Source organism: Hyperolius riggenbachi, chromosome 3 (genome assembly GCF_040937935.1).
Source record: "Hyperolius riggenbachi isolate aHypRig1 chromosome 3, aHypRig1.pri, whole genome shotgun sequence".
NCBI classification, from domain to species: Eukaryota; Metazoa; Chordata; class Amphibia; order Anura; family Hyperoliidae; genus Hyperolius; species Hyperolius riggenbachi.
In genome coordinates, this window is record NC_090648.1 from 17,755,009 (window position 1) to 17,777,715 (window position 22,707).

The 22,707-nt window shown below is 43.0% G+C and overlaps 2 protein-coding genes across 2 annotated transcripts; both read right to left on the bottom strand.

The window, feature by feature from the left end:
- Positions 1-1,430: 1,430 nt before the first annotated feature.
- On the bottom strand, positions 1,431-2,378 carry LOC137561841 (olfactory receptor 5B21-like). Its single transcript, XM_068273197.1, has one exon. It carries the CDS (start codon positions 2,376-2,378, stop codon positions 1,431-1,433), a length of 948 nt encoding a protein of 315 aa, XP_068129298.1.
- Positions 2,379-21,205: 18,827 nt separating this feature from the next.
- LOC137561842 (olfactory receptor 5AR1-like) lies at positions 21,206-22,144 on the bottom strand. The gene has a single exon (XM_068273198.1). The coding sequence runs from the start codon at positions 22,142-22,144 to the stop codon at positions 21,206-21,208; it is 939 nt and encodes a 312-aa protein (XP_068129299.1).
- Between the last annotated feature and the right edge of the window lie 563 nt (positions 22,145-22,707).

Below are 22,707 nucleotides of genomic sequence, written 5' to 3' on the forward strand. Positions count from 1 at the left end.
AAAGTTTGTTTATAAACAAAAAAAATGGCCACCAAGACAGGAAGTAGGTTGATGTACAGTATGTCCACACTCATGCACTGAATAGTACACTGGCTGATCGTTTCTTCCTGCAGACAGCTCTTCCCTGTGTCTGTAATTCCTCAGTATGTGTCAGCCAGCTCCTTTCACAGCTTAACAGAGGAGGATTTTTATCCAGCTCTCTTGTCTCACTGATATCTGAGAGCAGAGACGCTGCTGGCTTATGTAAATAACACACACACTGCAGTGTGCATAGAGGGGCCTGGAGAGGGGTGTGCATAACAGATCAGCACGGAAGAGTTGGCAGCCTTCCAGACACAGGGCGATAAGTCAGACAGGAAAGATACATTGATTTATTACAGAGATGGTGATAGTACAAAGTGCTGCAGTAAGCCAGAGCGCATTAGAATAGGTTTAGGAACTTGTAGGATGGTAGAAAACAGGATGACATTTTTGTTACAGAGTCTCTTTAAAAGCTTTCACACTTCTTGAAAGACACCTGAAGTGAGATCGATATGGAGGCTGCCATAGCTCCGGTGAGAGGTGATTTAACACTCTCTGCCATGATCTGCACCCACCAACACACAGGTTAAGTTTGGTCACAGGTGAAACTGAATTTCGCATGGGCCAGCTCTTCCTTATTCACAAGCTGTCAAGCACCACCGGATTTCAAACATGGCGTGGGGAAGGGCAGTGGTTGAATTGTGGCAGCTTTTGCTTAATATTAATACAAAGATATACCGGTACCATTATTTTTATCATTATGCAGAGATTAGACTTAGAGCCTGTTTCCACTATGAAGTGATGCGAGTGTGGCTACCTCGCCGCATCACTTCTGCTGCTGGCCACGTCACTTCCGCTTGGGGAGATGTGGAAGTGTATGGAGGGGGTGGATGCAGCTGTGAGAGAATCTGCAGCACGCTGCATACTCTTGGATCGCTCTGTACCGCTCCACATGCAAAGCACGCAGTGGAAACTGTTCCATTGCCATGCATTGGTTTCAGGACACCTGCGGCGCGATGCGGCTATGTCGCACCGCATGTAATGGAATCGGGCTCTTAGGTATTAAGAAGCAGGGTTTAGTTTTTTTTGTCCTTCTTCCTTTTTTATGATATATTTGGTTCTCTAAAAACATAGGTTCATCGTTTTCATGAGATGTGTTCTCATCCTATGTACAAAACACATTATCAGCAAGCAGAACACATAATCAACAAGCAGTAAAAAGGTACAAAAACATAGAAAAAAAAGTAAAAATGTTGGTAATTTGGGAGAACTTATTTATTTATGTTTTAAACTAGATATGGGCTGAAAAGGTTTTTATTTATTCATTGGGTATGAAACATCTCCTGTGAGGAAACTCATAAGGACATTTTATTGACTCAGATCCATAGCATCAGTTCTAACAAAGCAATCTATGAATCTTTCTCTAAATGTGTACTTTTGAAGAAGATTTGCATAATGGCTCTCTTCACCTCTTGGTTCCTCAAGCTGTAGATAAATGGATTGAGCATTGGTGTCACTACCAAATAGACAACAGAAGCCACCTTGTCCTGTTTCTCCATGGGTTTGGAAGGAGAACGCATGAAAGTAAATAAAGTGGCCGTGTAGAAGATGAAGACACACATGAGATGAGAGGAGCAGGTGCTGAAAGCTTTCTGCCGGCCCTGAGAAGATTTAATGTGTAAAATGGTGGAAAGGATAAGAACATAGGAGGCGACAATTATGGACAAAAACAGCAAGGTAGAAGATGCAATAAGAAATATAGCTAAAAAGCTGCAGTGTAAAGTTTCGGAGCAGGACAACTGGAGCACGAATGGGACGTCACAATAGAAATGGTCTATAAAATTTGGGCCACAGTAGGGTAGGCTGAAGACGCAGATGGTCAGCACCGAAGAAGCAAGGAAGCCAGCAAAAATTGACAAACAGACCAGAAACAAGCATTTCTTCTTAGTCATTATGGAAATGTAGTGGAGAGGGTGGCAGACGGCAGCGTATCGGTCATATGACATACTCGAGAGCAAAGGAACCTCCGTTGCTGACATGGTGATAGTGAAGAAGAGCTGCAAGACACAGCCATTAAATGATATGATCTTCTTAAATGAGATGAGGTCAGTTATTAGTTTAGGAGTTACATTTGAAGAGTAAAAGAAGTCCACCACGGCAAGGCAACTCAAGAAGTAGTACATTGGAGTGTGAAGTTTGGAGGCACTAAGGACGATAATTATCAAGCCAATATTTCCTACTAGTGTCGCCAAATAAGCAAGTAAGAAGAAAACAAAAAGAAACGGGATTAGTTTTTCATCATTGGTTAGTCCAGATAGTACAAATGCTGTCACTTGTGATCCGTTTCTGATATCCATTGACTTCTTTCTGTGCAGATAAGAAGTAAGATGTTCCAAAAATGAAGAGATGTCGTGCAGCATGGACCTTCAACAAGAAATCTACCTGTGGGCAAAGGGGAACATTTATGCTTATTATATTGTTTATAGCACATTTTTAAAGAGAGTAGAACTTCATTTTAAAGTGCGCAACAGCCCTAGTTGGACATATAGATTCAAAAAAGAGTGCTAGAAACCATATGCATAGTGTAGGATGAACAGACACTCTAGGAGGATCCTCAGAAACAGAGAATACATTAAACGTTATCTACATGGCACAGGCCTGTGTTTTCAGTTTAATACTATATTGTCAACAAATTATATTTTCATATTACCGGACACCTGTGATAAGACATATATGGAGACTATGATCTATACTTCCCCAACACTTGTGCTGATCCTTTTGCTATGGCCACCATTTTTGAAGGCCACAGAGGACCAGGCGTTTACCAGCTATTGCGCAAGAGGTAGTTGGGCATGGGGAAGAGAGGTCCTGCACATGGAAGAGGAGGCTGCAAATTTGGAGCAATACATCGAAGAAGTGAGCTGCTTCCTAAGCAAGCTGTGCATGAACGAGAGAGGCTGCTGTATATGGATGCAACATATGGGAAAAGGGTCTGTACATGGAATGCAGTGTTCTCCCCAGAATTTTTTTCCAGCCGGGTGGTATGAAATAGTAGCCGGGTGGCATGAAAAAGTAGCCGGGTGGGGCGAGTTGAAAATGCAGGGCAACTGTGCTTACAGCATAGGAGGAGGTGAGAAGGTGAGCCGATGACAGCTGGGTGGTCACCAAATCTAGCCGGGTGGAGCACCCGGCTAAAAAAACCTGGGGAGAACACTGGAATGGGAGGTGGCTGTTGTAGATGGAAGTTACACATGGAAGATTGTGCAGGACATCGAATGATAGGGGGGCTATTTTACATGGATAATATACATGAAGTTTTAAATCAGGATGATACAGTTTATTGGCTAACTAAAAATGAATAAAAATAAGCAAGCTTTCGGCCTTGCAGCCTTCGTCGGGCTTACATCCTGTTCAGTGCAAGTTTCTTCAGGTCTTTCTTTAGTTCTAGGAAAGTGCGGTACATTGCGATATCTTCAAGCATAGTAGTAGCAGTAGGGTATTGTACCGTGTTAGCCATCAGTAAAAGCAAGAAGTTTTAAATCAGGATGATACCATTTATTGGCTAGCTAAAAATGAATAAAAATAAGCAAGCTTTTGGCCTTGCAGCCTTCGTCAGGCTTACATCCTGTAATATACATGGAAGAGGAGGCTGCAAATTGAATGTCAGGGGAGTTGCTGGATATGGGAGGGGAGCCGCAGGAAAGTTGGCCTAGGAATCAAAAAAAGTATGAATCTGGCCCTACCCTTGCCTCTAATCCTCTAAGTCACTGATCCAAAAGGAGAAGGCAAATTAGGTGCTCCAGACCTCTAACTACACACTTCTTCCAGGCTTGACTTAGACACCGCTGAAGCCAAGCGAACACAGTAGGGCAACTCAATTTTTTATAAGAAAATAAAGATGGTATTGGCCATATGACCCTCACAACAGGTTTCCTTGAAGATAATATATGAACTAATGGATGACAGAGTTCCTAAATTTTAGACATTCTTCTGATAGATTTATAAGGGAAGTTACCTCACATGAGATTTGTCCACCATGCAGTCTCTAGACACAGGACAGATTCTTCTGGTTCTTCAGCAGAACCAGGTCCAGCGTTCTCCATGCCCAGGAGAGCATGTGGATTCAGAGTCCTCATAACAGTAACATTCCCGGATCCTGATGTAGCTTCTTCTACTCTGTGGCAGCTGTCTGGTGGAATCAGTCAGAACCTGGCAGGAATAAAATAAACCAATGTAGATACAAACCATAAAATACCCCAACCAGGCCTTTGTTTTAACTTGCATACCCTTCCTGTTATACATTCATTTGTTACACTTAGGGATTTTTTTTACATTGGCCCAATTGCCTGCATATGTAATAATACCCCTTGAGTTTTTGACTATAACAGCTCAACACTGTGTTTGGAGTGATCTGTTGGGGTGTAAAAGTCTGTCAGTTGAAATAAGCATTGTTTTAAGCCTACTTCAATTCGGATGTGTTCACATTTTATTTTTTCATATTGCAAGAGTTAAAGTGTTAAGTTGTTTATGCAAACGAGGCAGCCAAAAATAGTGGAATGCAGCCCTGACTCTTCTTAAATGTAACACTTTGATGTGACTGAACAAACAATCCTGATCACAAGATGGTGCTAAAAACCTCACAGATAATAACATACCGACATGGCTTCTGTAAAAGTGTATATAAGATTATGAGACACCAGGAAAGTTCTATATACAACGGCTACTACTCATATAATTAATTAAGTTTATTTTTAGTTAAGGTTTGCTTCAACCTAGCTAACTCCCATGTAGCTAAAAAAAATAAATTAAAAAAATGCCCCTCAAAATTGAGCACATTTTTTAGGCCTCAACCTTCACACCCCATGCTAAATGTATCCTCCCTTCAAGAAAATAAAACGTAAATGAACAAATAAACGAACAAACAAAAAAAAATATAAGCAAATCCCTCCCCCCCACCCATCTCTCAGGTGTAAAATACTGCCCCCACACAGCATAACCACCCACCACCAAAGTGTAACGATCGGTGTAACACAGAGAGAATCTGATTACCGGTCATCTGCAGTATCACCGAGAATGCAGAATATACCCGATTATTGATGATCTGCAGTATCACCGATAATCAGATATATCTCTATCCTCTGGACACCTGAGTAATACGAGTGTTTGGTGCAACAGTAATACTTTGAGGAGGATCCCCAAAAGGGGTACAGGGCAGTAAGAGATACTGCTCAGAGAACAGATTTCTTCCAATGACCTGATGCTCCCCAGGGGGCGGAGCCAGGCTGAGAGTGGGAAGGACCAGAGAGTGAGTGACACCAATGGTGAAGTGTCACTGACAGGTCTGTGAACTATCTCCAAACGGGGAAGATAGTTCTCGAGGTCGGACAGGCCAGGTCGGCAACAGACAGACAGATCAGGTACAGAGACAGGAGACAGATACGGAATCTAAAGACTAGCCGAGTTTGGCAACAGAGTATCAGAATGACAAAGGTACAAAATCAGAGATCAGAAGAATGGTCAGGAAAGCAGAAGGTCATAACAAATAATCAACAATTCCTAGACTAAGGTGTGAGTTCCTTGGTCATCAACACCTTGGAAACTGGTCTAGATAATAACACAGATGATAACAGAATTTCCTAGACTAAGGTGTAAGTTCCTTGGTCATCAACACCTTGGAAACTGGTCTAATGAAACACAGATACTGACAAGGTCTGAGTGCTACCACGTAGTGATCGCAACGCCAGACACCAGAGGAATGACCAGCATCCAGTATATATACACCAGCGCTCTCCTGCGCCTCCCCTAAGTGCTGGACCAATGAAAACTGAAAGAATTGTCAGCTGACCGGCCTGGTCAGCTGGCACCCTTCTGGCTGTCATAAATGCTCTGCCTCTCCGCGCGCACACGCGTCCTTATGAACCTGTGTGGACTATCAGTCCCAGCCACACCAGACATGTGTTGTAATGCCTCTGCTGTTTTGGATGCGGAATCCGCCATACCGCTGTCCGAGCGTGCGGCGTTTTCTCCGCGTTCAGCAGTACTGACAGAAGTAGGCCTATGCGTGCAAACCGCCGCGTCGGACGCGGAATCCGCCGCCCTGTTCTCTGGGCATGCGGCGGTTTCTCCGCGCTCCGTCAAGCCAGTGAATGCAGGTCTCCGCGCGCAAGCTGCCCTGTTGAACGCGGAATCAGCAGCCTTACTCTGAGTACTTGCGACGGCTTTTCCGCGTATTCTCACACAAAGCTAGGCTGACCAGATGTCTTTTTTTCCCCGGACAGGTCCTCACAGGTTTTTGAAATGTCCCGGGTGAAGAGAGCCGAACACAGAGCGAGTCAGAAGAGCCGATTGAAGAGACAGAGAGCCGAACAGCCAAGACTCAGTCCAGTGTTTTCCCCAGAGCCTATCAGCTGGGCAGTAGTGTTGTCCGGATCATGAACGATTCGGATCTGTGATCCGGATCTTTTTTGTGAGTCGAATCATCCGGATCATTACAATGAACAAATGATCCGGATGATTCGACTAACAAAAAAGATCCAGATCATAAATCCGAATCATTCATGATCCGGACCACACTACTGCCCAGCTGATAGGCTCTGGGGAAATCACTGGACTGAGTCTTGGCTGTTCGGCTCTCTGTCTCTTCAATCGGCTCTTCTGACTCGCTCTGTGTTCGGCTCTCTTCACTGGAGACATTTCAAAAACCTGGCAGGACCTGTCCGGGGGGAAAAGAGGACATCTGGTCAGCCTAACCAAAGCCTAACAATACACTTCTTACAAAATATGCATTAAACTAACCCAGATAGTCCCTTTAGTGAAATAATGAAGAGGTTAAGGCTGAAAAGATGATATGCCAGTGTTAATAGAGTTAAATCAATAATGTAAGTACTGATTACCATTTTAAGACATTTGAACTACTCTTAAACTCATAAGACATAGAATTCAGTAATACATTTTTCTACTTTTTACAGATATCACATATACATATACAGATGTCATATTTGCTCTAGTGCATAAGTGTTATTGTCCATTTACAAATTACAAGTTCCCAAAGTACAGTTTATCTCTTCTGAAAGCTGCCATTGTAATGTATTGCAAAGCTGCTGCATTTATATATAATCATTTATCCAGTGAGAATCTTCAGTGTACACTTTCTTCCCGTATATAGCTGAAGCACTGCTGTTTACTAATAGTGGCTGATAAGGAAATAGAAACAAGATAATGTAATCACTTCCTCAACTTCAGACTGGAGCTAAGATTCCCATTGAAGAGTAAAAGTACTGTGGTTAACTGTTTGAATGCTGTTCTGCTACCATTTTTTCATTCCTGGTACTTTTCTGGTAGTAGGGTTTTACGTAGTAAAGAATCTTTCAGAGCAAATAAGAAATGCTAAGTTGAATACGACTTGCAGTAGGCGCTTCAGGACCTTTCCATATACATTACTACAAAATATCCAGATCGCTCATGATGACGCAGGACCACTAGGAAAGTATAAGAGGGTAAAAGAAACCGAAAATCCCCCTGGCTAAAAAGCAACACTACATATAATTTTAACGAGGAACTGTAGTGAAAATAACATCATGAACAAAATTGCTTATTGTTTACAATATCCGCTTATAGATTATTTAGTCAGTGTTTGCCAATTCTAACGTCTTTCCTCTCCCTGATTTACATTCTGAAATGTATCACTGGTGGTGACAACTTTAGGTCTGTGCAGAATGTTTGTTACCGAGAGTTCTATGCACAGAAGAAGGAAAAGGGCGCAATTTCCCACAATGCAATGAAACAAGGTTCACAGACAGCTAACTTCAGGACCACGGTTATGACATCACACTGTGGGAGGGGTTTCATCACAATTTCTGCCATACAGACCCCCCCCCCCCATGATCTATTCCAGAAAAGGTAAAGATTTCTAATAGGAAAGGGGGTATCAGCTACTGACTGGGATGAAGTTCAATCCTAGGTTAAAGTTACTCATTAAGTGAGCAACTGTGGTTTCCCATGATGCAGCACTCCTGAATATGCAAATCATCTCTTTCTGCCCCTGAAAGCCAGGCTTACATCCAGAGTCGCTGGTGTACAGTGAGCCCGTAACTTATAAATATAGAGAGTCAGAGCCGGGACAAGGTCCTCCAGCACCCAAGGCTGAGACATCAAAGTGTGCCCTTCCATCCCTCCCACCCCAGCCGTCACACACTGATTGCTATTAGACTAAGAGGCCCCTCCATCCCTCCCACCCCAGCCATCACACACTGATTGCTATTACACTAAGAGGCCCCTCCTCATCCCTCCCACCCCAGCCGTCACACACTGATTGCTATTACACTAAGAGGCCCCTCCCCATCCCTCCCAGCCGTCACACACCGATTGCTATTACACTAAGAGGCCCCTCCTCCATCCCTCCCACCCCAGCCGTCACACACTGATTGCTATTAGACTAATAGGCGCCCTCCTCCATCCCTCCCACCCCAGCCGTCACACACTGATTGCTATTACACTAAGAGGCCCCTCCCCATCCCTCCCAGCCGTCACACACTGATTGCTATTACACTAAGAGGCCCCTCCTCCATCCCTCCCACCCCAGCCGTCACACACTGATTGCTATTAGACTAATAGGCGCCCTCCTCCATCCCTCCCACCCCAGCCGTCACACACTGATTGCTATTAGACTAATAGGCGCCCTCCTCCATCCCTCCCACCCCAGCCGTCACACACTGATTGCTATTACACTAAGAGGCCCCTCCCCATCCCTCCCAGCCGTCACACACTGATTGCTATTACACTAAGAGGCCCCTCCTCCATCCCTCCCACCCCAGCCGTCACACACTGATTGCTATTAGACTAATAGGTGCCCTCCTCCATCCCTCCCACCCCAGCCGTCACACACTGATTGCTATTACACTAAGAGGCCCCTCCCCATTCCTCCCAGCCGTCACACACTGATTGCTATTACACTAAGAGGCCCCTCCTCCATCCCTCCCACCCCAGCCGTCACACACTGATTGCTATTACACTAAGAGGCCCCCCCTCCATCCCTCCCACCCCAGCCGTCACACACTGATTGCTATTAGACTAATAGGCGCCCCAGGGCCCCGACACCTTAATCTCTAGTTATCTGGCTTGCAGTCACTGCCATGTATCCCCTTTTCTTATTTCTCTCTGCTTCATACACAATTAGGAATGACAGCTGAGTGAGTTGTGTGCCCCTCCTGCATTGCGCCCTGAGGCTGGAGCCTCTCTCGCCTCTGCCTCGGCCCCGCCCTGTGCCCCCTCCTACGCTGCCCCCTGAGGCTGGAGCCTCTCTCGCCTCTGCCTCAGAAGAGACTTATCAACACAACATTCAGTCAGACTTTTGGTCCTCATCAGTGCACAGTTGATCACTTAATGAGGAACTTCAGCCTAAACAAGCATACTGTCATTAAGTTACATTAGTTATGTTAATTAAAATAGATAGGTAATATAATCTCTTACCCACCCTGTTTTAAACGAACAGGCAAAGGTTTGTGATTTCATTTGGCAGCCATCTTTTTGATTGAAAGGAGGTGACAGGGAGCATGAGACAGCATGAGCTAGGCTACAAATCCCAAATTCAAAATAAAAAATTTGCACCAAAACAGAAGAACGAGAACAACAACATCAGAAATCCCATCATGCTTTGCACAGCATCAGGGGAAAAATGCCGGGGCAGTTTTCTTCTGTGCAGCTAGAAATGAGGCTTGGGTAAGAAAAACAAAGTTTTGACGCTGTAAAAATTATTAAAGAAACACCAGGCCTTTCCAGTGCTGCTGAGTAGATTTTTAGTCTGGAGATCACTTTAAAGCTAAATTATCCTAGATACCTTCTGTTTTAACAACGCAAAACTATATATAACCTCAGTTATAATAGTGCAAAATAATGCACCAGATTAGGGGGCATGCTAAGATTTAGAAAATAAAAAAATGGTAGTGCATCATGTGTAAATCAGTTTAGGCAAAGTAAACCCCCTGGGCCTAGCTGGGAAGGCTGATAAGAAGCTGCACCTTAGAATTTCATGTAACAGTAAATGTCTAGAATGATCTCCAGCAGCAAAGACAGATGCCAAAACAGCAAACTGCAAAAAAAAGTGTAATGAAATAACTTAGTTAAAAGTATCAACGCTTTGGCCCATATGCAATTAACTTTTCCCCCTGAGTTATCTCTCAGCAGATAATGTTCATCTTCTCTTGAAACTAACTTTCAGTATTTTACAATTGAAGAAAGTACCCAAAAGTTGGTGAAAAAGTACAATCAAATTTATTTTAAGTATTTTCTTGCTTGCTGGTGACTTAACAGGCATTTAAAGGACCTCTGTCGCAAAAATCTTAACATTTAAAATATATGTACACATATAAATTTAAGAAGTACGTTTCTTCCAGAGTAAAATGAGCCATAAATTACTTTTCTCCTATGTTGCTGTCACTTACAGTAGGTCTGTCAGAACTGACAGGTTTTTAACTAGATCAGTAAAGATCAGTACATCAGTATGTGCATGCAGATATTAAATAATAGAGAACATTATGCGAGAATTGAACAGAATCCAACACAAGCATACTATGGTGAATTAGAGTTACTTCTGAATGAGGCCGTAAGAAAAGAAATTTTGACAAAAAATGATCTACAGAATTTATTAACTAAACATCCGACAATAGCCACTTTTTATTCCCTCCCTAAGATACATAAAAGACTGACAGACCCTCCGGGAAGACCAATAATCTCAGGAAACGGTTGCCTCACGGAACAGATTAGTAAATATGTTGATTTCTTTTTAAGGCCATTTGTAACGAGCCTCCCATCATATATTAGAGATACTATGGATTTGCTGAACAGATTGCAGGGTCTAAATGTGTCCGAGGATGTATGGCTAGCCAGCTTGGATGTAGAGTCACTTTATAACAATATCAAACACAATTTGGGCCTGAAGGCTACTAGTTACTTTCTGCAGAGCAGGAGTGTCCATTTGCGTGAACACTCCGCATTGATCATTGAAATGTTGAAATTCATCTTAAATCACAATTACTTCCTCTTTCAGAATAAGTTTTACATTCAGAGTCGAGGCTGTGCGATGGGAACTAGCTGCGCACCATCCTATGCTAATTTATTTCTTGGGTGGTGGGAGGATACAATGGTCTTCTCAACTGAAATGACAGAATATACGACATCGATATTGTTCTGGGGTCGTTTCATAGACGATATATTCGTTTTGTGGGACGGCCCCAGATCAAAGTTTGTGGAATTTGTACACCGCCTAAACCAGAATGAGATAGGAATGTTCTTTACTTTTGAAATTGAAAAAAAATGCACTAAATTTCTTGGACGTCGAGATAAGGAAATCATCAAACGGGAGTTTGGAAACTAAAATCTACCGTAAACCAACATCTACAAATTCTCTACTGTCTTGGGACAGTCACCATCCCATTCCACTGAAAAAGGGGATCCCAAAAGGTCAATATATTCGAGCACGAAGAAATTGCTCTAATGAAACCGATTTTAAAGATGAATGTGTTACCTTAAAAAACAAATTCAAAGAAAGGGGGTACCCAAATGCTGTAATTGATGAAGCTTTCAACCAAGTAAGAGAAATTAAAAGGGAAGACCTCCTTATACCGAGGGAAAGACAGGACAGCACACAGAACAGCAAAATGCGAATTATAAGCACTTTTTCCCAGGATTCAGATGAGATTAAAAAGATTGTAAAGAAACACTGGACTGTCCTGGAACTGGACAATCAATTAAAAGAGATTCTCCCAAATACCCCTATGTTCACCTACAGAAGGGGAAAGAATATTGGTGATCAACTGGTACATTCTTTCTTACCAACATCAAATAAACCAATAAAGAAAACATGGCTTGAGAAGCCGTTAAAAGGCATGTACAAATGTGGGCGTTGTAAGGCGTGTATCAATGTGAAAACATGTAAGGATTTTGTGGCCCCTAAAGATGGGAGATCATATCAGATATTGGATTTCTTTAATTGTGAGACAGAGGGTGTGATATATGGAATTGAATGTCCCTGTCCCCTTTTATATATAGGGGAGACAACAAGACAAGTGAAACAGAGAATCTTGGAACACCTGGGGAATATAAGAAACCCAAAAGATACCCCGGTGTCGAGACACTTTAGAGAAGTACATGGGGGAAATGAAAGGTGTGTTAAATTTTTTGTCCTACAACAATGGAAAATGGGCCCCAGGGGAGGGAATCTGGATCTTAAATTACGACAGTTGGAGGCAAAATGGATCTATCGCTTGGGAACTATGAGCCCGAGGGGATTAAACGAGGGATTTACCTACACCCCCTTTATTTGAACTTTAAATGTTCTGAAGTTTTTGAAATGCGCAACAATGATCAACAAAAGGAAAATATCCTTTACTCACCTGGATTTAATTTAAATGAGTTAAAAGCTAATAAAATCTAAAAATATGCTAGATATACTCACCTTATGAATAACTTTTTATTAACACCCTCCATGAGGAATAAGTAGTATTGGATTAGTAGGTGTGCTCTAATATACATATCATGGCTTTATCAACGGGCTAATTGCCTTTGCTCAATGTAGACCACCCTGAGATCAATATGTTATGATATGTCAATATATATAGCTGGCTAGAATGAGAGATTATAGATGCTTCATTCTTTATCATAGAATACAGTTGCATACTTAGTAGGAGTTGTCATGAATTATGGAGCGGAAAGTTTCACCTGAGAGCAGCTCTGTCATGGAGAATATGTTTGTACCTAACACCCCTATGTGTATTCATAAATATATTCACATTTGAATATCTCTATTGGAGAGTGGATAGATTTAAGCATATGGTGAGCTTTAAATCAGTGAAAGCAAGTAAACTTCCAGGCGTAGAGTTCCATTATGTATAGGGAAATGAACCGTGTGTTGAAATAAGTATTTATGGATAGGACATGTAAAGATGTGTCTGAACTGAGATTGGATTGTAAGCCGTTGTCAGGACAACAGGGATGCGCATACTTCACCACGCCTCCTCCCTCCGTATTATTGTAGCGTCCCCGCCTGTTGATATGGCGGCGACGCACGGATACGTATGGGGCTTGTTACTATGGCAATACTGAAGCCTGGGGGAGACCACGCCTCCCTTCCTCTGCAAGCGCCTTCCGCCCAACGATGATGCGGAGACGCACTATGTTTATTGGCAAGGAATGGGAGCTAAGTGACGTTTGATCACATGGTAGCATTTGACCAATGGTGGCACTGTATTGCCAGCGGAGGATACTAGCGGACAAATGAACGGTGAGGGTGATATGACGCTTAACCACATGACTCTATACAACCAATGGGAGATTCCCAATGTAAATCTATGGGAGCTATCGCCGAACACGGAGTTTTGCTTGACAAACGGATTTTTAGGATATCTGCATAGCGTCAGGTGTTTGCGCAGACGGTAAGGCGTACACTATGACTTTTCTGGACAGTGGGGAACCTGGAAAAGGGCCGTTTGAAAACATATGGAGAAATATGAACAACCAATAAGTGTACTGCCTTGGTGATTGACAATCACTTTGACCAATAGGAGAGAATGGTTTAGATGGGAGGTACTAATTTCTTATAACCGCCCATCTTTAAGGGTATATAAAGGAGGCTAAGATGAAGCCTCATTTGATAGCTGACATTGCTAGAGAGCACAGCTCTCACTTTTTTGTTTTCTTTACTATGTATTTATAGATAGCTGTGTTTATCTTCACTATGCACTTTGCACCCTAAGCACTTTTTCATAGTTAGCCCTGACGACGGCTCTATTTTTAAAGAGCCGAAACATGTCGGTTTTAGGTGGAGGGTCTTTTTATTACTAGAAGTAACATAGCATTGTATTACCTTTAGTGCCTAGTTTTTGGGAGGTGTGAGGAGATCACTACAAATACAGTATATCCCTTACAACTCAACTTAAAAACTCCCAAACTAGGTTTATGTACAAAAGTAACTAAACAATATTATAAATCAATAGCAATGATTTTATTGCAAATGAAATAAAGGTTAAGTTTTATTTTGGTCTCTAAACAGGGTCTAAAATGTGTGTAGGTTTTTAACTAGCCCATCTCCTCATGGGGGGTTCACAGAGATTTCTTTATTTTCAAAATGCACTTAGTGAATGGCAGATGCTCTGTCCAACTGCCAAAAAAGTGTACAGTGAGCAGGGAGGCTGGCCAGCATGTTTGTATAAATCTTTTTCAGGGCGTGTCTTTATAAAGAATAAAGGTCATGCTGAGAATCCCCTATGGAGAGATGGACTAGCCCAAAACCTGTCGGTAATGTCAGATTTCTTCTACCTACTGTAAGTGACAGCAACATAGAAGAGAAGTAACTTATGGCTCATTTTACTCTGGAAGAAATGTATTTCTTATTTTTATGTGTTTTAAGATTTTCCTCTTTAAGTTGTGAAAATATCACCTGGGTGAAAACTCAGGAGAAAACGTATATTGCACATGGGCCTTTGAGTTATTGAATAGCACCAGTGATTGCCCAGATCCATACACAAGACCTGAAGGTGGGACAGGAGGAGCAAGGGACAGTGAGATTTAAACCCAAACACTTTCACGGCTTCAGAAAGGCAGAATATTTCTGTGTATCCAGGTGGGCAGTTTCCTTGCCTCGTCACTATATGAAATGCTAATAGACGAAGCTCTTTTCATGCCTCTAATTCTGCTGTGAATCACTCACCTTTTCATCGAGAACGCTGACATCAGAGAATCTGTAGGCTATTTATAGTGAGCATGTTTGGTTTGGGAGTAGAAAGTAATCCCATCTGACCAGGTGCTGATCATTAATTATTTTACTCCACAAACCAATTAGTGTTTATAATTAGAATGCTTATTGTTTGTTTCAGTTATGTTTAGTGTATAGAGACAATGTTAAGATGAACTATACTTTTCTTCTGTCTCAACAGAGGCGTTTAAAGGTAGCCAATGACCGATAAACACATGCATTCCATTCTAAATGCTGATCCTATGAGGGGGAAAAGAGGGTTGTCAATACATACAAGTCTGATATATTGCTACAGTCAGCAACTAAAGCTTGGTACACGTCCAATTTTGTTTGGTTAATGATTGGCCAATTTTAACACCAGTGGTGCTCAGCAAGATTTCGGATATCTGAACTACCCAGATAATCCGAACTTTGTCCACTATCCAAACTTTGAATAGCAATCCGGATATTTTTTTAAATCTGAATAGACTATCCAAACAAACTTGGATTTCCCATCTGAAATTTGAAATCCGGGCGGATAGGTAGTTCAGATATCCGAGCAGAAGCCAAAATCACCTTCAATGGGCAAAAATCTTTTTCGAAGGGGGAGAGAGAGAGAGAGAGAGAGAGAGAGAGAGAGAGAGAGAGAGAGACCCTCACACATCATCAGGCCTGGGCACCCCCCCCCCCCACCACCACCACCCGGACCCATATAGGACACCTTTGTTGCTTGCCCCGATATCGTTCACTGTTACCATCGCTCACTCAATCTAGAAACTCGGCCCTACATCTTGACCGATATATGCAGCCAATCTTCAATCGGGAATGCATTTGGCAGCAAAGACTTTCATCCGACTCAATAATTATTGAATCAGATGGTCGATCAGCTGCCAAGTTGCTGATGTATGGCACCCTTAAAGGAAACAAGAGATGATTGATACTGTTTTATACATACCTGGGGCTTCCTCCAGCCCCATGCACACAGATTGCTCCCACGCCGCCGTCCTCTGCTGCCTGCAGCTCTGGTATTGGGTCCCATTAGTTCAGCCAGTCGAGGCCAGTCTGCACAAGAGGAACTGCTCTCTTTACGTATCTCTCCAGTGGCCACCGGAGAGATACATAGAGGGCACACTTCTCTGGTGCAGACTGGCAGAACTAACGGCACCCGATACCGGAGCAGCAGGCAGCGGAGGACGGCGGCGTGGGAGCGATCTGTGCGCATGGGGTGGGAGGAAGCCCCAGGTATGTATATTGCAGTGTCAATCATCGCTGGTACACTTTAAGACATTCTTAATAGGAGACCAGCAGCAGCTACAAATTATTAAATTAGGATACACAAAGCTTAAGAAGCTAGGACAAGCAGTGAAAGGGTTAAAAGAAAATGCAGGCTGGAGTGAGCAGAGCACATAAAAGAGCAGAGGGCAGGTCAGTCAGTGAGACTGAATAGTGAAAGGAAGGGGGGTGAGCCATTACACAGAGTATACCTGACCTCTGTGCGGATTGTTCCTGCTCCCTGAGCTGCAGATAAGAATCAGTTAGTAATAAAAGAGTATCCCCTGCCCACCAATCATCACAGTAATGTGGGCACAGGGTTGTCAGGTCAGTGTGGGAGGTCAGAGGACTCGTACACTATACTAGGCTGACCAGGCGTCCTCTTTTGCCCGGACAGGTCCACTTTTTACGACCTGTCCGGGCCGTCCTCCCGGGATTTTGAAATGTCCGGGTGAAGGTGAAGAGAGCTGAACACAGAGCAGAGGGAGCCCAGCTGCAGAAGAGCTGCTTTGTTCAGTGTGTGAGTCAGGAGCAGACTGGGAAGGGGGGCAATTTCCCCCCAGGCAGCCTTTCATTCAGTGATGTAGGGCAGGTCTGGTGTATTCAGGTTAGTTGTTGTAAGGCATGTGAAATACTAGGCTAGCTGATAAAAGTGCAATTAGAGGGCAGGCAAGCTTGTAAATATACACAGCATGATTCAGAGCTTACCTGGAGGGTCCCTGGGCAAATATTGTACACATTTTCTCTGGACAGAAAAACTGAGAACTCATGTTAATTAATGGGCTAGTTCACACTTAGGGCTTGATTCACAAAGCCGTGCTAACTGTTTAGCACAGGTCCCTGGGCAAATATCTGTCTGGTCTCTCCCCATTGTTATAATGACTGCATGTGTGGATAAGGCGTTAAAAAGTTGAAAAGTTTTTGACAGTCCCTAGACTCCTGGAGGGCTGCTTTCTGACTTGTGTGAGGGACTGGCAGAGCCTCCTGTTTTCCTGCACTTCATCACAAACACCTTTGTTAGCTTAAATTAACCCCAAAGTGTTCAGTTAAATCACTGAGATATCCAGATTTCAGTATGGGCAAATGAATGGCAAAACGTTCAGTACTGCATGTATACCTTGTCTTTTCTCAGCAGTTACAGTTTTAGGTTGAACAGAAGACCTACAGCCATCTAGTTCAGCCACAATACTAAATCATTGTACTTAACTAGCATGGTTTTTACAGTCTTCTCTGGAGCTCTCACCATGATTGTCATTTGTCACCTGCCTGTGTGATTTTATTGCATTTTGTAGGGAAATCTTCTGCGAATCTGATTGCATTTTGTTGTCGGCCGCCGGCCCTCCACCACCATGTGGTCTGGAAAAAAAATGGCCCTCCATGCCCGCGAACTTGGACAGCACACTGCTAAGGTCTTGTATATTTGGCCCCACCCATGACCACGCCCACATGCTGTTGTGATCGTCCTCTTTTTTGGAAATCAAAATATGGTCACCCTACACTATACACAACATAGCGTCCGTCAGCACACAGGCACAGTCTGACACAGGCCATGTCATGTGTATGCAGAGAGCTGGGCGGCTGGGACTGGAGACATAAATCACTTGCCTTTTCCTCTCATGTCTCCCCAGTGTGCCCATCGCTCTCATCACTTTCAGTCCGATGCAGACACTTGTGTGGCTGGCCAGGATCACATGGGGCCGGGCAGCCAGTGAGAGAGCAGAGTGTCTCACTCCTCTCTCACTGGCTGCCTGGCCCCATGTGATACCTAACCAGGCTACTGAATGTCTCTATCCCCGCCCCCCGCACACAGCACAGCGGAGAGAGGAGACGCAGCCATAGTAACAACGGCTGTGTCTCCAGCGTTCAGGGCACCTTTGCCTAAGCCCCTAGCGACGCCGCTGGGGGGTTGTCAGGTGGGTGCCCCCCCCCCCCCCCGGGGCACCAGGCCCGTCACTGATGTGTCGGCTCTCCCCCCCTGATGGCGGTCCTGCCGAGCAGCATTGTTTAACACTTTCATGTAGTAGGTTACCTACACAATTAGTAGGTAGTAAGTAAGGTAAGTAGTAGGTGTGACGTATGCGCAGTCACCCACCAATTCCTGTTCCCTTTGCTGCAGTTTACCATAAAGCCTCAGACCCTGAGGGAATCCTGAAGACAGTCAGAACTGCAGGCAAAGTAACCTTTTGGATTGGTTGGTGAATCCACACACAGTCCAATTTAGATTGTATATACAATCGATACAATCTGTGCTCTCATATAGAGGCCAGGTCGCTGCCACCAATCCGCAATAAAAGCGTGTGAATGCGCTAATTCTAACTCTAGCTAAATCCTGTAGGAAAAAGGGTTAATTAGAAAACCTTTCTAGAGATAGCAAAACTAACAATATTTAATATCAAAAACAGTTATGGTAACATGTCTCTCTGAAGATGTGAATTCTTTTGGCGGAGATTTGTTTCAGAACTGCACTTAGACGAACGATTTTTTAATCGTTTATGTAAAGAAATAATGCAGAACAAAATATAGCAATAGAAACAAATTGATACAGAAATAATAAGGGTTCAATATGAAAATAATAGCTGATTACAGTCTGAGCAGTTTGTCAAGTTATCGTGTCCTTTGTGGTATGTCCCACATAAGATATGTAGTACAATTCTGGAAAGTTCTGTGGAATGGTATTAATCCTTTTATCATCCAGCCCAAATCTGTGATGGTACAGGAGGGCTGGGGTCTCTCTCTCCAGGCTGAGTGTCAGTCGGTTTTAACCTTCTCTCTACCAGAGGGTGTGGATGGTAACAAGAGAGGTTGCTCCACCCTTAGCAATCTGACCTCAGGCTGCTGAAGTCCGCCCCTATTGTCTGAGGGACAGAATTGGCGGTTTCTCCAAGTATGCCATAACTCAGCGGATATCTGACATATCATATAAAACCCAACATTTTACATTCCATCATCTTGCGCTGAACCAATCAATATCAAACTCGCTTGGAGTGCCACCTTCCCTGCCTATGTAATCGATACCTCAGGCTGGGAGATGACTAGGAGATCGATTAACGTCTCAGAAGGTGTGCTGTGCTGGTCGCATGGCGCACTGTGAGTTGTGGACCACTGGGTCCAAACGGTTCCGCAATATCCATCGAATTATGGACTACTATGAAGTACTTGGGGGGCCCCATTGTAAAACTTGCATCGGGGCCCACAGCTCCTTAGCTACGCCGCTGGCTGAAGACGTGTCTGACACTACCGCTGCCTGGTGTATCAACTGTATACACATCACCATGGCAACAGGGATGTGAGCCCTACTGTCCCAGTTTGAAACATATTGTTTGGCTCTCACGGAATTACATTTTAAAATATGTGGCGTTTATGGCTCTCTAAGACAAAAAGGTTCCTGACCCCTGCTCTGATGCATCAAATCACACCTTTCAGTGCTTTGCGTGATTTGGTAATTCTTTTTTTTTCTTCACCAGCTCAGCTTCTAATGGGTTGGCACAACCAAGGGTACTGGGCTTCACCGGCACCCTCTTACCTGCGTGTTGGGCTTCAGGTTGCATCATTTGTTGGAAGAATCAGTATACATTGTTTTATATTATTTGTTACTTACTAGTGTGTATCCCAAAGAAAAGGAAAAAAATAGAAAAATAAAAAAATAAAACATAAAAAACAACAATAAAAACAAGGAGAGTGCAAAAGAAAAATAAAGCTAAAGGAATACCAAAGAACCAAGCTCTTTTCTGTGATGGGTATTTCTCACAAGTAACCTCTGATTAGCAGATTTGAGAAATCCTATATCATACCCTCAAACAACAACTACTCAACAGCCGCTCTCTCTTACAGACCACTAGTGTTGTTCTCCACGGCCTCGGGATCACAGGTAACCCATGATCACGTGGTCGGATTCCAAATTTGTGATCACCTCACGGATTCAGTTCCAAATGCACTTGTGATCCTGGTCCAAATCTGGCTCGTGATCACGGATTTAGCCGTGATCACGAGCCAGATTTGGACCGGGATGGCCATGATTAATAACCTGAAAACCGGCCGACTTTAGAGGTGAATAGCAAAGCCCCCTTACATGATATAAACACCACATTTTTCAAAAAGACCTTATAGTTTTTGAGAAAATTAATTTTAAAGTTTCAAAGGAAAATGGTATGCATTTAAATGCGGTAAATGACAGTTAATGTATTTATCGCATTTACATGTATACTTTTTCCTTTGAAACTTCCTTTGAAATTTTAAAAACGATTTTCTCAAAAACTGTAAGGTCTTTTTGAAAAAAAAACAACAACAATTCTGCTTGTTCCCACTGTTTTACTTAACATATCTAGCAAATGTGGTGTTTATATCATGGCAACAGGGATGTGAGCCTCTAAAGTCGGCAGGTTTTGGCGGGTTTTTAATCACAAATACTTTTTTCATTTGAAACTTTAAAATCGATTTTCTCAAAAGCTATAAAGTCTTTTTGAAAAACTTTTTTTACGTTGCAGCCACTGATCACCTTTATGCAATTTTAGTGATTGTAGCATGTAGGGGCTTTGCTATTAATGTGAAATCGTCAAATTCTACATGTAATCACGGCTAAAATTCGAGTCGAATTCGGAGCACAAATCCGAATCATGATCACGGCATATCCAGATTCCGATTCTGCCATGGCTGGATTTAATCAAATTGATGATTTGGGGGCATATGAGCATTACTACCCATCATCCACTCTTTCTGACACTCTTTCTGACAATACACCTCTAACCCGACCCTTACAAATGACATTTATTGAGTGGTTAGGTTGTTGGACTGATTCCACTCTAGTTATCCTTAGATCCCCATACTATCCCAACTGTTTTTTTTCTTCTTCTGCCAGCCTGGTGGATTTGGTCATCTTAATCTCATTGGATAAAAAATATGTTCGTGCCACAAATTTTAGTTCTCTTGGAATAAAGTTATGTTTTTGTCAAATTTTTCATTGACCTGGAGTTACCGGTATACTTTATTCTTCCTAAGATAAGTTTTATATTGCACAGTCAGAAGTGATCATTACATAAAGGAGGTGTGACTTCCTTGTACAAGCTCCTCAAATCTTGAACACCACCCATTCTTCACATTCCTACTCTCAACACAAATAGACACCATTTTTTATTCATTTATTTATTTTTTTAGAAAGCAGCAACAACCCTCATGTAGCAGTTTATGACGTTAAGTCAAGTGTGTACTTTTGTATATTCCATGCTTGATGGCGTTTTTCACCTCTTGGTTCCTCAGACTGTAGATAAGAGGATTCAGCATTGGGATTACTACCAAATAGAACACAGAAACCACCTTATGACGTTTCTCCCTGACACTTGAAGGATCTTGTAGGAATGTAAAGAAAATTGCGATATAGAAGATGGTGACACACAAGAGGTGGGAGGAACAGGTGCTAAATGCCTTCTTTCGGCCCTCAGAAGATTTTATACCTATAATGGTGGCAAGAATAAGAGAGTATGAAGTCACAATTATTACTAATGAAATCAGGCCACACAGCCCAATAAAGAACATAGATATGATTGTGCAGTAGAGTGTTCCAGAACAGGACAATGGCATAACAAAAGGAACATCACAATAAAAATGGTCTATAAGATTTGGTCCGCAATACCGGAGACTGAAAACACAACTGGTCGGTATTAACGACATAACAAAGCCAAAAAAGTATGATAGACCAATCAGAGTAAGGCATTTCTTCTTAGTCATTATGGAGACATAGTGGAGTGGTTGGCAGACAGCAACATATCGATCATATGACATACTAGAGAGTAGGGGAACCTCACTGGCTGACATAACAACAGAGAAGAAAAGCTGCATGGCACAACCATTAAATGATATGATCTTCTGTACTGAGATGAGGTCGGCCAACATTTTAGGAGTTACGGATGAAGAGTAGCAGAGATCCACCATGCTAAGGCAACTCAAGAAGAAGTACATGGGCATGTGGAGTTTAGAGGTACTAAGGACAATAGCTATTAAGCCAACATTCCCAATAATGGTTACCAAGTATATGAATAATATGAGAATGAAGAGGAACGGGATCAGTTTATCATCGTCGGTAAGTCCAGAAAACACAAATATTGTCACTTGTGAACTGTTTCTGATGTCCATTGACTTCTGACTGTGAAGATAAGTAAAATAATTAAAGTTGTCATCAAATTCCCTCTCCATCTGCCCCCCTTTGGCATATGTTACTCTCTTTGAAGCTGCCTGGGGGAGATTTATGGCTTTGGTCTGGATTCTACCTTGTGTGATGCCCATATCAGAGATGCCTGCGAGGTTTCAGGATGTCTGCTTAGTTGGGTCTGGTAAAAGGGTATCATGGCTTGTTTGTCACCTTCCTAGTAAACAAAAACTTGCACTACAGAAGGGGCCTGGAATGTTGTTTCTGACTCCTGGCACAAAACTAAAACTTAAAGGGAAGGTTCACGGGCGTTCTGTCAAAAATAAAAATACAAATCCACTTACCTGGGGCTTCCTCCAGCCCGTGGCAGGCAGGATGTGCCCTCGGCGCCGTTCCGCAGGCTCCCGGTCTCCTCCTGTGGCGCACCCGACCTGCCCAGGTCGGGCTCTTCTGCGCTCCAACGTGCCGTCGCGCTGACGTCATCGGACGTCCCCCGGGCTGTACTGTGCAGTTTGTTTACTTTTGTGCAAATGGATAATCCACAAATGGT